Here is a 15,817-nt window from a genome sequence, read left to right as displayed (position 1 = left end):
ATATATATATATATATATATATATATATATATATATATATTAAAAAACTCCCATCGATCAATCAATAACAAAATCAGCCAATTGATTGCAGACAAAATAGGACTTCCCCGGGAATAACCCCTAGTGGGGGCTGACGTGGATCCGATGGATCCGGGAGATTCCTTTCAACGGCCCCGATTCCTCCCCTGGCCTCCTTTTATCTCACTCCCGCCTCCTCACCACACGCACACGCACTTGACTCTTCCTCCCCTTCTTCACCCACTGCCAGTCTGCTGCTGGCCTCTCCCTCCCCTCGGCGGCTCGGCCATCCATAGCCATGGCGACCACCACCTCCGCCTCTTCACCTCGGCACATCTCACTCCCAGCTGCCGCAAGTAGGAGTACGTAGTAAATAGCCGTACATAGGTTCAGTCGATCGTTCAGAGAGCAGAGAGAGGGTAGCTAGCTATATATATAGGAGTATACAAGAACGGTGGAGACAGGCCGGCCGTGCAGGGCAGGGGAGATGATGCTGGGGAAGCAGAGATCCGGGCGCCCGTCGCCGGCGTCGCGGCAGCAGCACCACATGCGGCGGACGACGAGCCTGACGGAGTTCGCGGCGCCGGACGTGCTGGCGGACGTGGCGGAGGAGGAGGAGGAGGACGAGGAGCTGCAGCTGCTGCCAGCGCACGCGGAGGCGGCGGCGGCGGCGGACGAGGTGGAGGCGGCGGACCCCTACGGGTGGGCCGTCGGCGGCGCGGCGGCGGCCGGGCGCGCGGACTGGCTGGCGGCGTACCGCGCCCGCGCCGCGCCGGCGCTGGCGGGGCTCCGCCGGAACTCCGCCGACTTCTCGGCCGCCGAGACCGCCGCGTTCCTCCGCGCCTGCGGCCTCTGCAACCGCCGCCTCGGCCCCGGCCGCGACACCTTCATGTACAGGTACGCACGCCACACACAGTCCCTCAGAGATCGATGAGACTCTTAATTAAATCGGTGGATCTGCCGCCGCCGCGTGGTGCTCCTTGCAGGGGCGACACGGCGTTCTGCAGCCTCGAGTGCCGGCAGCAGCACATGACGATCGAGGAGTGGAAGGAGAAGTGCGCGCTCGCCACGCCGCCGACGACGACGGCCGACCCGGTGGTGCCGCTGCCGCTGCCGCCCAGCGGCGGCGCGGCGGGCTCCGACAAACCCGCCGGCACGCTCACCGCGGCCTCCTGAGGGGATCGGGAGGCCGGCGATCGATCGAGATGATCCGGCTAGCTCTCTGGCGCGCCACGCACATCACTTGCATGCATATTATCTATCTATCTATCTATGCCTATGCGTCGTCAGCTATGTAATATGCTCAGAGCAGAGCAGAGCACTGTTCTGTTGCTGCTATGTTGGTTCATCTGCGCGGATGCATGCATGCCACGCATACATGATACAGGCATTTTGATATCAGTCTCTGCCCGGCCCTTCGCCATGATATATCTCGGACGTATCATGCAGCATGATCATCAGTTGATATCCTATCATCCGCTCTCGAATCACGCTAGCTAGATTATGTAGTATGATGCATGGTTGCTTTTTTTTCTCTCCACGATGCATGCATCCAACTATATCTATCCAACCCAAACAGAGACAAGCGTTTTCACAACATCAACAGATTGATCTGTTCTGTTATGTTCTGTTCTTGACAAGTGTTCGTCTCTCATTTCGCTGAAATTTAGATTATGCTAACGCTTATACTGATTTGTTGTGAGAATGTTTATGCTGATTTGTTTTGAGAGCAACTGATGATTTAGAAAAAACTCGCTTCGTTCCTTCTTCTTCGGCTCCGCAAAGGTAGACCTTCACCATCCTAGCTACAACACTTCCACTTGCAAGCCTTCAGAACGCCGGGTTTTAATTTACCCATGATTGGCAGGATTATATTCTACAGATTTAGCGAAAAACTGCACCGACTTCTGTGTGAAATTCCGACGTGTTGCATGATATAGATGGTTACCGGGATGGGTTATGGGTGTTCATGTATGCGATTCTTCATCGATGTGGTAGACAACTGGACAACCCCAAAAAAAAAAAAGTTCTAATGATTCTCACGGGCTCGTGCGTTCACGAATCTTCCACAGATCGTGTACTGTACATTGTGTCAGCACTCTGAACCACACTAGTATGGCCCTAGCTATGAGCACATCACGAGATGCGACTAATCATGACTAAGGCCGAGCTGGCAACTACACCGACGATCACCTTCGATCGATTGTATTCACATATTCGATTGTTGCAGCATGGCGTATGCCACTGAAAGAATAATTAGCTATAAATGATAAGAGGCTACACTAACAACCACATTGATAGCCATATATGCCCATATCACCTTCAAGGATTCATATCATCATATTTTAAAATTATTAAGTTAATTAATTATAGCCATACGTCTTACTGGTAATGAGCACATCATCTACCACTAAGAGAATAATTAGATATACGATACGAGCACTCATACTAAGTCGGTGACTCGAACACAAATAGACAAGTTCCGCTGCAAGGGTAGGACAAGGATCATTTCATTTGGTTTATGCGAAAACACTCACAACCTTAATTACGTACTAGTCTTATTTCTCAAGACATATTTCATTTCGTTACAATAAGCTAGCTTTTCACCGATACTTTTATATTAGAATCCCATTTATGTATTGTTAGAGCAATGGCACGGTTGGCATAACAAAAAAAAAGAGTTTAAGCTTCATAATTTCAAATAGAGAGCGTATACTAATCATCACGCTCTGTCTAATAATCCTAGCAATAATGGAACTTACTTATTTTGGCTCCAACCGTTGGGTTTCTCTCCTCACATGGCCACGCTGTCGCAACAATTTGGCAGCACCAGACAAGCGCAACGTGGAACGCCAGAGGTGGCTAGTTATGCTGAGAAAGATCTTTTCTCAACTGCTAGCATATATTTATGAGCACCCACCCATCTACGTCCTTGCCAACTTTTGTTTTACCATACTTTGGAGAATGGAGATGGCCACTACGTATAATTCATGCTCTGGGCATAAAACTAGTCTGCACACCGTTTGAACCTTCTTAAGATTTATTTGGCTTGTAAAGTTTATGATTATTTGGCTTTGTGCTTTTCATTGATTTAAGTTGAAGTAGAGCTCGTCGTCAAGTAATGCACGAGAAAGGGGCAAAAAAACTACATGAAAAAAGTTCCATATGCACATAAGGTATATGTACAAGTTAATCTTTTTTGAGGTTAATCGATTTAGGTAGGTTTGGTCTTTTTAATTAAATCCTAAGACTTTGTTTAACACTACTACAATAAAATTAACCGAGACAGGCAAAAACAAATTTTCTGCCAGCCAAAACGTCTCGGTCAAAGGTCATGGTAAATGACCTATTTTTTTAGGCAGTTTGGTGCCTGCATCGGTAAATCAGATTAAAAAAATCCATAGACAACCCGGCGAGCCCATCCATGGGCCCAGCGAGCCCATCTACACGCCGCATGCCGCCCACCACCAGATCTAGAGCAAGGGCACGCCTGTAGGCCCTAGCCACCACGCCACCGTCGGGAGAGGAGGGCAAGAGCGCCGCCGTGACTGGATCCACCTCCACCGTGTCAAAGAGGAGGAGGAGGAGGAGGAGGGGAAGAGCCCGTCGGAGAGGAGGGGAAGAGCCCATCGAAGAAGAGGCGACCAGCCTAGATCACGTCGGACAAGAGGCGGTTGTCGTCATCCCTCACAGGATCCGGCGACCCAGACACTAGATCTGGCCTCGATAGTGCTAGTGCCCGCGTCGCCGGCCTACCTCTCTCACGCCGCCCTACACTAGAGGAGCTCCTTCTCCTCGCGTGCGAGAGAGGGACAAGGTGGTCGGGTAGGGAGGGAGGGAGAAGAAGGGAGCGAGGGTGTCACTCGCTCGCTCGGGAGAGGGGAGGGAGCCGGTGTAGGATAGGCGAGGTATTGAAACCCTAAGTCATCATTTTATACTTGTTGCGCCTATTGGGCCTCTGAGGTGGCTTAAAATACCGCCGTCTCCGAGGCTAGGAGTTTTCGGTGTAAGTCATCATTTTATACTTGTTGAGCCTATTGGGCCTCCGTGGTGGTTTAAAATCCCGCCATCACCGGTGTAGGATAGGCGAGGTATTGAAACCCTAAGTCATCATTTTATACTTGTTGCGCCTATTGGGCCTCCTAGGTGGTTTAAAACTCCTCACAAAAGACTTTCTGTAGTAGTGCAATGCTAGGAGTTATATGTGATAATTCCACAAGGGAAAACTTATGACAAGAGAGCTGTTTTTGCACTTGAGACAAGCACTTATTTTGCAAATGTTTTTTTAAAACATCTTGCCAAAGCCCCTCTTCATTCAGAAGCTTATAAAGACATTTGACAAGAAGAAAAAAATTTTGGGTTTCCAAATACAAAATGGCCAATCCTCTCATACTTCTAGGTTTGCAAACTATATTCAGTTAGCTAGCCTATATTTATCTTTATGATCGTCACACCGCCAAGAAAATATGGATCCATAATAATCCAACCTCTTTAGTGAAAGAGCATCTAGGCCCCTAGTGATTTCGGTGATTAATGACATTATTGATTACTATGACTAACGTGTGTTTTGCAGAGGCAAAGTCATAGGTAAGGTCATGGTAAATAGGTACTCGATGAACAGGGACGTACATGCCAACTTAATAGTGGAAATCGTTTCGGTTTTCAAAGGACGGATGGACATCGTCAAGACTAGACTAGGTCTAAGTGCCATATGGTGAAGAAGGGCACTTAGAGTAGTTTAGGACTTTGTTTTCCTTTGACCGTACTATTAAGAGGGGCTTTGATCTAGTAGCTTGACTTAGGCAAGGCTTTAGGTTTAGGTGTGGTGCACACTTGGTAAACCTAGCACTAGGCAGCTCAGAGATAGTCCTTAGATCGAGAGGAACCAACTTCGTTTTGGGGCGATCGCGTTTCGACGAAGTTTGGGTGCCCAAAGGGGCACCGGACGCTGCACCGGACGCTCTGTGAGTGCGTCCGGTGAGGTCCTTAGCCGTTGGGACAGTGTCGTGCTTAGGGTTAAGCACCGGACGCTGGCACCGGACTCACCGGGCAGCGTCCGGTCCCTTACCCAGGGAGGTTGCAAGCCTTTCCTGAGCACCGGACGCACCGGGTAGCGTCCAGTCCCATGCGCAGGGAGCTTGTAAATTTCCCCCGAGCACCGGACGGTGCACCGGACGCTGGGAGTTAGCGTCCGGTGACATGTCAGAGTGAAGTACAGTTAGCCGTTATGTAGCACCGGACGCTCGGTGCAGTGCGTCCGGTGCAACATAATGTGCGTCCGGTGACCCCGTTTTCAGTGGAAAACGGTTGGCCGACCTTTGGACTTCATGGATAGTATTTATACTCCTCCACCTCGTCTATGAGAGGTCTCTTGCCCATTTGAACATCAGAGAAACTTGTTGTGGAGCAAGAGAGTAGCAAGAGCCTAGAGAGGATTGAGTTTTGAGTGATTTCTTGAGAGAATCCTCCTCTAGTGAGTTCCAAGAGTCAAGTGTGCATCCACCACTCTCTAGAGCCTTGTTTGGGTCAAGTGAGAGTTCTTTGCTTGTTACTCTTGGTGATCGCCATCACCTAGACGGTTCGGTGGTGATTGGAGGCACGAAGACCGCCCGGAGTTCTTGTGGGTGGCTCGTGTCAAGCTTGTGAGCGGTTTTGGGCGATTCACCGCGACGAAGTGTCGAAGAATCAGCCCGTAGAGAGCACTTGGTCCTTGCGCGGACCAAGGGGGAGCAAGACCCTTGCGCGGGTGCTCCAACGAGGACTAGTGGAGAGTGGCGACTCTTCGATACCTTAGCAAAACATCGCCGAACACTTTCTTCCACTACTCCTTTACTTTCTAGCATTTACTTTGTGCTTTTACATTCTTAGAATTGCCATGCTAGAATAGGATTGGAACTAGGTTGCAAAACTTTTATCCGGTAACTCTCTAGGTCACACTAGGCACAAGGGGTTGAATTGGAGCTTGTAAGTTGCTTGAATTTTTAGAGAAGCCCAATTCACCCCCCCTCTTGGGCATCTTGATCCTTTCAATTGGTATCGGAGCCTAGTGCTCATTAATTAGGCTTCACCGCCTAGAGAAAGATGTCTAACGGGGATGGACCGCCACCCATGTTCGATGGGGATGACTTCCCGTATTGGAAAATACGGATGGAGTCATACCTTGAGGCATGCGATGTAAAGTGCCTAAAAGCCGCGACCGAAGGGTTTGCCCCTCCGGAAAGAGCCACCGCTCTTACTCCACAAGAGCAAGAAAACGAGAAGTGGAATGCGAAGGCAAAAAACCACATCTTTAGAGGCCTTTGCAAAGAGGTGTTCAACCGCGTTCGGAGCCACAAAACCGCCAATGAACTTTGGAAGGAACTTTGTGCACTCCATGAGGGATCAAAGAGTGAACTCGAGGAACGCTATCACTTAGTGATGAACAAGCTTAATACATTTGAAATGCTTCCTAAAGAAAATGCTAATGAAATGTATTCTCGCTTGAATGTCATTGTAGAGGAGCTTAATGGACTTGGGCTCACTCAAATGAGTGCGGCGGATGTAGCAAGGAAGATACTATGTGTTCTTCCCATTGAGAAATATGGGCACATAGTGACGGTGCTTCATCAAGGAGATCTTTCCACCGCTACACCAACCACCATATTGGGGAAGATCAACGCTCATGAGATGTACATGCACATGAACCCCCAAGATGGCTCCTCGTCGGCCAAGAAAGAAAAGAAGGACTTGGCTCTCAAAGCTTCTCACAAGGGCAAAGCCAAGAAGACTGAAGTTGAGTCATCAACTTCAAGTGATGATGATGCATCTATTGCCCTCTTGGTGAGAAGAACCACAAAGATGTTGAAGAAGCTCAACAAGAATGGAGTCAACTTTGACTCCAAGAAGAAGAAGTTCTTCACAAGTAGCAAGAGGAAGCCCATCTCCGAGATGGATTGCTACAATTGTGGTGAGCTTGGTCATCTTGCTCATCAATGTCCAAAGCCCAAGAAGGACAAGTACAAGAAGAAAAACAAAGAGCAAGATGACTCAAGTGATGATGGGAAGAATGACAAGAAGCCATACAAGAAGAAAGGTGGCAAGAAGAAGGAGCACTACAAGAAGAAGAATGGCAAGGCTTACATTGTTGGTGATTGGCTCACCGACATTGAGAGCTCAAGTGGTGAATCCTCCTGCAATGAAAGTGATGATGAGAAGGTTGCCGCCATTGCCATCGATGCTCCATCACCATCATCTTCACCACCATCTACATCCTCTACACACCTATGTCTCATGGCTAAGGGTGACCGGAAGGTACAAAGTGAGGATGAGAGTAGTGAAAGTGATAGTGAATATGAATCACCTTCTTATGATGAACTTGTAAAATTGCTTAACAAATACACAAAAGTCATAAGAAAAACTAGAAGTGAAAATGAAAAGCTTGAACTTGAAAATGACACACTTCTAGCAAAGCTTAAGTCTAGTGATGAGCTTAGAGACCAAAATGAGATCATGACCACTAAGCTCAAGGAGCTCAAACTCTCCCTAAAAGAGCTCAAAGAAAAACATGATAAACTTGAGAGTGTTCATGATGAGCTTATCACTAGATATAGAGCAATGAAAGAAGAGCTAACAACTCTAAAAGCAAACTATGACAACCTTGAGATTGCTTATGAACTTGCAATTGAAACACATGTTGCTACTAACAATGTTGCTAAGCTTGATGTAGCCACATCTTGTGATGACTTACTTGTGGAGAGCACAAGCAAATGTGTTGATTGCAAGGGCAAGAAAGTGGTAGTGGCCGAGAGTTATGAGGACACTATCAAGCTCAAGGATGAAATTGTCATGCTCAAGAAAGAGTTGCAAGACCAAGCCAAGCACAAGACCATTGTGATTGAGTCACTTGATCAAGACAAGAAACTTGCATATGAGAACAAGTTACTCAAAGAAGAAAATCAATATCTCAAGCTTGGTTTGATGTATGACAAGCAAGAAGAAGATGAGACATTCATCTTGGATGAGTTAGCAAGCAACAATGACCCAATCATCAAGAAGCTAACTCAAGAGAACAACAAGCTCAAGAAAGAGAAGGAACACCTAACCATGGGGTTAGCAAAGTTCACAAAGGGAAAGGACCTTCAAAGTGAGCTTTTTATGAACACCGTCATGAAGATGGACAAGAGTGGGATTGGCTACAAGGCTCATCAAACAAAGCTCATCAAGTCACTAGCCTCTCATGATCAACCAAGCAAGCTAAAGCCAAAGAGATGCTTTGAGTGTGGTCAAGAAGGACACTTTGCTCATGAGTGTAAGGCACCACTACCACCACCCTTGCCCAAGCATGCAAGACCATTTGCCTTCAATGCTCACTACATTGTAAGGAAAGACAAGTGTGGCAAGGTCAAGGTTAGCTTCATGGGGCCGCCCAACAAGCAAAGGCCAAAGAAGATTTGGGTGCCAAAGCAACTAGTAGAGAAGGTCAAGGGCCCTAAGCAAATGTGGGTCCCTAAATCTCAAGCTTGATCTCTTGTGTGTAGGTGAACGACAAGACCGGTGGATCACATTGGGTAATTGATAGTGGTTGCACTCAACATATGACCGGAGATCCCCGGATGTTCACCTCTCTTGATGAAGATGTTGACAACTGTTGACGGTCCTTAAGTATCAAATTTAATTATCAAATAAATAAAGAAAAGGATCCAAATGAAATCAACATCTAGACTTAGGGTTTTATCTGACAGAATTCCACGAGTTTTTGTGTTTGTCTATTTCTGCAGGGGGTTATCAGGAAATATGGAAGAAAGGCCCACATGTCAGGATTACGTAAAGATATTAACGTGCTGCGCAATTATCTTACATCTTGAAGACTCCAGAAGCCACGAGACCGAAGCGGAGGCGAAACGGGGCCAGACCCTGGGCGCCCGCCCAGTTGGTCAGGGCGCCCGCCCACCTCCTGAGTCCAATCAGGACTCTGCTTTGCGGGAGATCTCTACCGACCTAAAGGATGAATCTAAACCATACAATCTATGTCGGTTTGATCCAAGGGCCCATATTCACTTGAAGGGACTATAAAACCAGACCCCCTGGCCCCTGGAGGAGAGAGCCTCTCAACCCTAATTCATTGTTCCATCAAGGGAGAAGAAGCCTCTGATCAAGATTAGAGCCACCACATCAATTAGACATCTAGATTAGCATAGCTACATAGGATTAGAACTAGAAGGAGTCAATCTTCGATTGGTTTCCGGATCTGTCAAGAGGATTCTTGGTAATTCTCTAATTGTGCTTCTAATTGCTTTCTAATTATCTTTGTTCTTCAATATTATGAATATGACTTTGTTGTACTTCAATATATTGCTTATGACTTTGCTCTACTTGCTTATATTCAAGATTATATTGTTCTTAGTTTATCATAGTTATGTACTTGGCTTAGTTAGATTGGATCTATATACATGCTTAGGATCGTATAGCGTTTATCCATCGGATCCATGGGTAAATGATAGATATTGTGTAGGCGTGGTGCTTATACCGTATTTATCTGCGATTGTACCCAATATGCCAGATCGTGGGGTGGTTCGTGATAGTGACAACTTCATTGATTCTTATATAGTCCCCCTCTCGTGTATTGGGCTGGCAGAGCAACATTATTACAGGGGAGTGATTGCTATGTTTCTCATATTCCTTGCTAATATCACTATGCATGGGCGTAGTCTTGTCTTGCAATGATAGCTAAGTATGCTTGCACTAACTATGATAATGCTAGACTATATAGTTGAGAATAACTTAGGAAATATTCTTGTAGTTCGTTCTAATACCATGCTAATGACTTTCTAGAGTATCTAATTGAGGTGCTTATCATATTTATTATGTGGCTAGATCAGATTAGTTATCCTTGTCACTATTATTATTTTATATATCTTTTATGTGACACTTATCCCTGTATGAAGAGTTAGATATAATGTTCTCAATTATACATGCAATGATAGATGCTCAATCTCATATTCTATTCTGTAATCAATAGTGATGATCGTTAATCCCTTCCCAGTGGTAAAAATATAAATAACGATACCTGGAATACTTCCCGGTTAAAATGCTACATCGGTATTAATCTGTGCGCTTGCAGATATCATTTATTATTTATTTAGAAGAGCAATTGCATATTTCAATACCGCGTCTCTTATATCATGCTGGGGATGACAACTTGGCTTAAGTGGTGTGAGAGATAGGTTTGGCATTTTTGGCACCGTTACTAGATTTAGAGAACTTAGTCTACTTTTGGTAATGATGTTAAGAATACCCAACAACAACCAAGAGAAGATCACATTTGGTGACAATTCAAAAGGGAAGGTCAAGGGGCTAGGAAAGGTTGCTATATCAAATGACAACTCAATCACCAATGTGCTCTATGTGCAATCTTTGAGTTTCAACTTGCTCTCGGTTGGACAACTTTGTGATCTTGGATTTGAATGCCTATTCAAGAAGAAGGAAGTAATTGTGACCAAGGAAGATGACAATGAAGTGATATTCAAAGGCTTCCGGCACAACAACTTATATGTAGTTGATTTCTCATCCGATGAAGTTGATGTCAAGACTTGCTTATTCACCAAGACTTCACTTGGGTGGTTGTGGCATAGAAGGTTAGCACATGTTGGAATGGGTACACTTAAGAAGTTGATGAAGAAAGAATTGATTAGAGGCTTGAAGGATGTGACATTTGAAAAGGACAAGCTTTGTAGTGCATGTCAAGCGGGCAAACAAGTTGCAAACACTCATCCAACCAAAGCCTATCTCTCTACTTCAAGAGTGCTTGAGCTACTTCACATGGATCTATTTGGACCAACCACATATGCTAGTCTTGGAGGCAACAAATATTGCTTGGTCATAGTTGATGATTTCTCCCGGTACACTTGGACATTCTTCTTGCAAGACAAAGCCGAAGTTGCATCAATATTCAAGAAGTTTGCAAAGAATGCCCAAAATCAATTTGATGTGAAGATCAAGAAAATTAGAAGTGACAATGGCAAAGAGTTTGACAACACCAACATTGAAGAGTATTGTGATGAAGTGGGAATCAAGCATGAGTTCTCCTCAACATACACACCACAACAAAATGGGGTTGTAGAAAGAAAGAACCGGACATTGATCACCTTGGCAAGAACAATGCTAGATGAATATAACACTTCGGAGAAGATGTGGGCCGAGGCAATCAACACGGCATGCTATGCTTCAAACCGGCTCTTTCCTCACAAGTTCCTAGAGAAGACACCATATGAATTGCTCAATGGGAAGAAGCCCGATGTCTCATTCTTTAGAGTGTTTGGGTGCAAATGCTACATCTACAAGAAGCGCCAACACTTGGGAAAATTCCAAAGAAGATGTGACATTGGCTACTTGGTTGGCTATTCATCAAAGTCCAAGGCATATAGAGTCTTTAACCATGCCACAAATATGGTTGAAGAAACTTTTGATGTTGAATTTGATGAAACTAATGGCTCCCAAGAAGCAAGTGATAATCTTGATGATGTAGGTGGTGAACCATTGAGGGATGCCATGAAGAACATGCCGGTGGGAGACATCAAGCCTAAAGATGATGATGATGATGTACAAGTCATTGAGCCACCATCCACCTCACAAGGTCCACAAGATGAAGACAAGGATGTGAGAGATGCTCATGAAGCACCCAAGTCACTCATGAGCAAGCGGTGGCACAAGCACAAGATGTTGATGCTCCCCAACCAACCCCTCAAGTGGCACCAAGAAGAACATCACATCTCCTCCAAGATCACTCTTAAGATCTCATCATCGGGAGTCCATCACGTGGTGTAACTACTCGTTCTAGACATGCTTTATTTATTGAACATCACGCTTTTGTGTCTCTTGAAGATGAACCAAAGACTATAGAGGAAGCTCTTCGGGATGCGGATTGGATCATGGCCATGCAAGAGGAGTTGAACAACTTCTCTCGCAACCAAGTGTGGACACTTGAAGAGCGACCCAAAGATGCAAGAGTGATTGGAACAAAGTGGGTCTTCCGGAACAAGAAGGATGATCAAGGCAAAGTGGAATTTGGTGATTTGATGTCCAAGGAGTTTGAGATGTCCATGATTGGCGAGCTATCCTTCTTCCTACGATTTCAAGTCAAGCAAATGAAGGAAAGAGTTTTCATCTCTCAAGAGAAGTACACTCAAGATCTTCTCAAGAGGTTCAAGATGATGGATTGCAAGCCAATCAAGTCTCTCATGGCATCAAATGGGCATCTCGACCTGGATGAGGGAGGTAACCCAATTGACAAGACTCTATATCGCTCTATGATAGGAAGTCTACTCTACCTCACCGCATCTAGGCCTGATATAATGTTTAGTGTGTGTATGTGTGCAAGATATCAAGCAATGCCTATGGAATCTCACTTGATTGCGGTCAAGAGAATTCTTAGGTATCTAAAATACACACCTTGCCTAGGCTTGTGGTATCCCAAAGGTGCAAGATTCCAACTTGTAGGCTATTCCGATTCAGATTATGCCGGGTGCCGGATTGATAGAAAAAGCACATCCAGAGGGTGCCACTTCCTAGGTAGATCACTTGTCTCTTGGATGTCAAAGAAACAAAATAGTGTTGCCTTGTCAACGGCCGAGGCGGAATACATTGCCGTCGGTGCTTGTTGTGCACAAATACTCTACATGAAACAAACTTTGCTAGACTATGAAGTAGTACTAGACAAAGTATCTTTGTTGTGTGACAACGAAAGTGCCGTAAAACTTGCAAACAACCCGGTTCAACACACCCGCACAAAACATATTGACATCCGCCACCACTTCCTTAGGGATCATGTTGCTAAAGGTGACATATCTCTAGAGAATGTGGGAACGGAAAATCAATTGGCGGATATCTTCACAAAACCTCTAGATGAAGCTAGGTTTTGTATGTTGAGAAATGAACTAAATGTGCTTGATCTCTCTAACTTCACTAAAAGATAAAAGTTGTGTGTTGAATCCTGTAAATAACTTTTGCTTTGCATATCATGCATACTAAATCTAAAATACAACTTGCATGTAGGGCTTGTCTAACATGGTTAAGATAACCCCCTTGTGTGTGTGAAAAAGCTTAACTTTGGATCAAACTTGACAAGCATTAGTTTACTCTCAAGTATTGCAATACAACTCATATCATGTGCATGCTTGTTAGTTGACCGTTTCTTTTCGGTTATCCGTTGAGCATCCGCTGTGTTCGTCCATAGATAGGGGGAGCATTCAAAGCTCATTATGATTCAAACCCCTAGCTTTATGGCCATATGATGCTCCTTGGCGATTTCTCGAATTATTTTCATAAAAATCTACTAAGCCTATGGCTAAATATTTGTGAAAATTTGAGGGTTTGAGAGAAGTCACTCATACTAGTTCCATTTGGTGTTTACTTGTGTGTTATTGAAAATGGAACTTGGTTGGGTCAAAGTCGGACGTGGTGCTTAGTTGAAAAAGTGCTCAGAGGAGCACCAGACGATGCACCGGACGCTGCCTCTGTGCGTCCGGTGCGGTGAGTGTGCCAGACTGCACTCACCGGACGCAGGAACAGTGTCCCTGCAGCGTCCAGTGTGGTTCGTCCGGTGCTCACATGGCGTGACCTGAAGCACCGGACGCTAAAGCCAGCGTCCGGTGCCCATCGTCCGGTGTGATGCAAATTTGCATCCTTCTCTGCGCATGAGTCCGGTGGTCACCGGACGCGTCCGGTGCCACATAAAGAGCGTCCGGTGACCCCGCGGCGGGCGGATAAAGCCCGCGCCCAAGGGCTTAGCACGGCGGTTTTCTCTTTCTTCTTTCCTTAGCCCGAGCCGCGCGTCTCCTCCCTCGTGCCCTAACTCCGTGGATCCACCGCCGCCGTCGTCGCCCTTGATTCCGGCGACCTCGTAGCCCTTCCCCGCGCCCAGATCCGCTTCCTCTCCAATCTGTTCTCGTGGGGATCGAATCTTGCGAGGCTTCAAGCGTTTGGGGTGAGTATGTTGATCCATGCCCTTAAGGTGTTTGAGGTTTCGTCTCTTTGGATTAGAAAAAGGATTGATCTCGATCGTCTCAACCGTGCAGCACTTTGAGGAATTGATTCGTGATCTTCGGAGGTTTCCAATCGCGACATTTCATCCGGAACGCGTCTCGTCCGTGGATCGTAAGCCGTTCGCGCCCGATTCTTTATCTCATCTTGCGATCTATAGGATTGTCTCATCTCTAGTCGATATGATTTCTTATGTATACCCCATCTTGTCTATTCTCTGCAGCGCATTGTTCTCCGTTGTCAGTCGGTTGTTTGTCGGACGCTTGACTTGCAATGGCTCGTACCAAGAATGTCAGTGGTCCGGCAGCTGGCTCAGGAGGTTCCCCAGTTGGTGATGGTGGAGGTGATCCTCCCCGTCGCCTGTCAGCGGCAGAAAAAGGCAAGGGAAAGAAGTTGGTTACCAAGAAGCGCAAGGCCACCGACAGAGATGCAAAGGTCGCAGAGGCAGTTGCAGCAGCGGCTGAGGCAGCCGAGAGAGGTGGTCGCTCATGTGCCCTGAGGATTGGGGATGACCTCACGCCACGGCAGCGACGTGCAGTTCTTGAGACAGAGGCATTCCATGGATCCCCTCCACGCACAGTGACGATTGGAGGACAAAGGATTAGGCTTGTGGTTAGGGATCCAGCTCAGGAGGATCCAGACACTGAGGCAGAGACCCAGGCAGAGGGTCTAGCACAGGAGCAGGAGCAGGAGCAGACCCTCAGGAGGTCGACTCGCTCTCGTACCTAGGCCACTCCTCGGACTGGTACGCAGAGTCAGTCCACCTCCACTACTCGTGCTACACCAGCTAGAGGCACTCCAGCTTCTCGACCGAGGCCAGTTAGGATCCACAGGGATCTCTCTCTTGTGTCAGCCAGAGAGATCCAGCAGCTGCGTTTCATTCTATTTCCCACCTGGTTTCCAGCTGCCAGGGATCCCAGAGCCGGTGCCAGGTTCTACACAGTAGTCCAGGAGGACATCTACGAGGCACTGGTTCGCTCTCAGGCACAGTTCAGGGAGCACAAAGTGATAGACTTAGAGATACTGGGGAACGTGGTTGGAGCAGACATTCGTCACTACTTCACCTACCTCCACAGACTTCCAGAGTTACTAGCACTCCCCGGCACTTACTGTGAGCAGTGGGTCAGAGAGTTCTATGCGTCAGTGTGGGTTTCTCCAGATCACAGTTACATCCACTACGCACTGGCGGGGACAGACTACAGAGTGACAGCTCAGAGGGCTAGAGAGGTGCTTGGACTGCGAGCCTCTCCCACCAGGATTCACCAGCTGTGCTACGGGAACGTGGATCCCCCTCGTCGTCCTCACGGTGGTGAGATACCACCGGTTGACTTCATGGCTCCCTGTTTCCGTCCACCTTTTGGGGAGGGCTCCAGCAGGACAGTGGGAGATTTGACACGCCCAGCTAGGATCCTCGACTTTGTGTTGAGGAAGACTCTTCTCCCCAGGACAGGCTACAGAGACGGATTCACTCGTATTCAGCAGTGGCTCGTTGCTCACCTCATCACTCAGACCCAGTTTGACCTATGGGATCTGATTGTCTCATAGATAGAGGACACCATCTCAGAGAGCTTCAGGGGCCGGCGTCAGTTGCCCTACGCACATTGGATCACCTTGCTTATACTTCGTGCTAGGCCACTGCCCCTGCCAGCTCACTTGCAGAGGGAGTTGACAGAGTCAGACACCGTCTTCCCCCACTACGACCCCAGGCAGATGTTGAGAGCGCACCACGACCTTCACGGTGCACCTCCTCCTCGTGCTCCACGTGGACCGGTGCCCCCACCTT

General features: G+C 47.0%; 1 protein-coding gene across 1 annotated transcript; it reads left to right on the top strand.

The window, feature by feature from the left end:
• LOC8070067 lies at positions 205-1,641 on the top strand. Its single transcript, XM_002445428.2, has 2 exons — positions 205-915; positions 1,005-1,641. Exons 1-2 carry the CDS (start codon positions 506-508, stop codon positions 1,192-1,194), a joined length of 600 nt encoding a protein of 199 aa, XP_002445473.1. The 5' UTR covers positions 205-505; the 3' UTR covers positions 1,195-1,641.

Source organism: Sorghum bicolor, chromosome 7 (assembly GCF_000003195.3).
Source record: "Sorghum bicolor cultivar BTx623 chromosome 7, Sorghum_bicolor_NCBIv3, whole genome shotgun sequence".
NCBI classification, from domain to species: domain Eukaryota; kingdom Viridiplantae; phylum Streptophyta; class Magnoliopsida; order Poales; family Poaceae; genus Sorghum; species Sorghum bicolor.
This window is presented reverse-complemented; position numbering and strand designations above follow the sequence as displayed.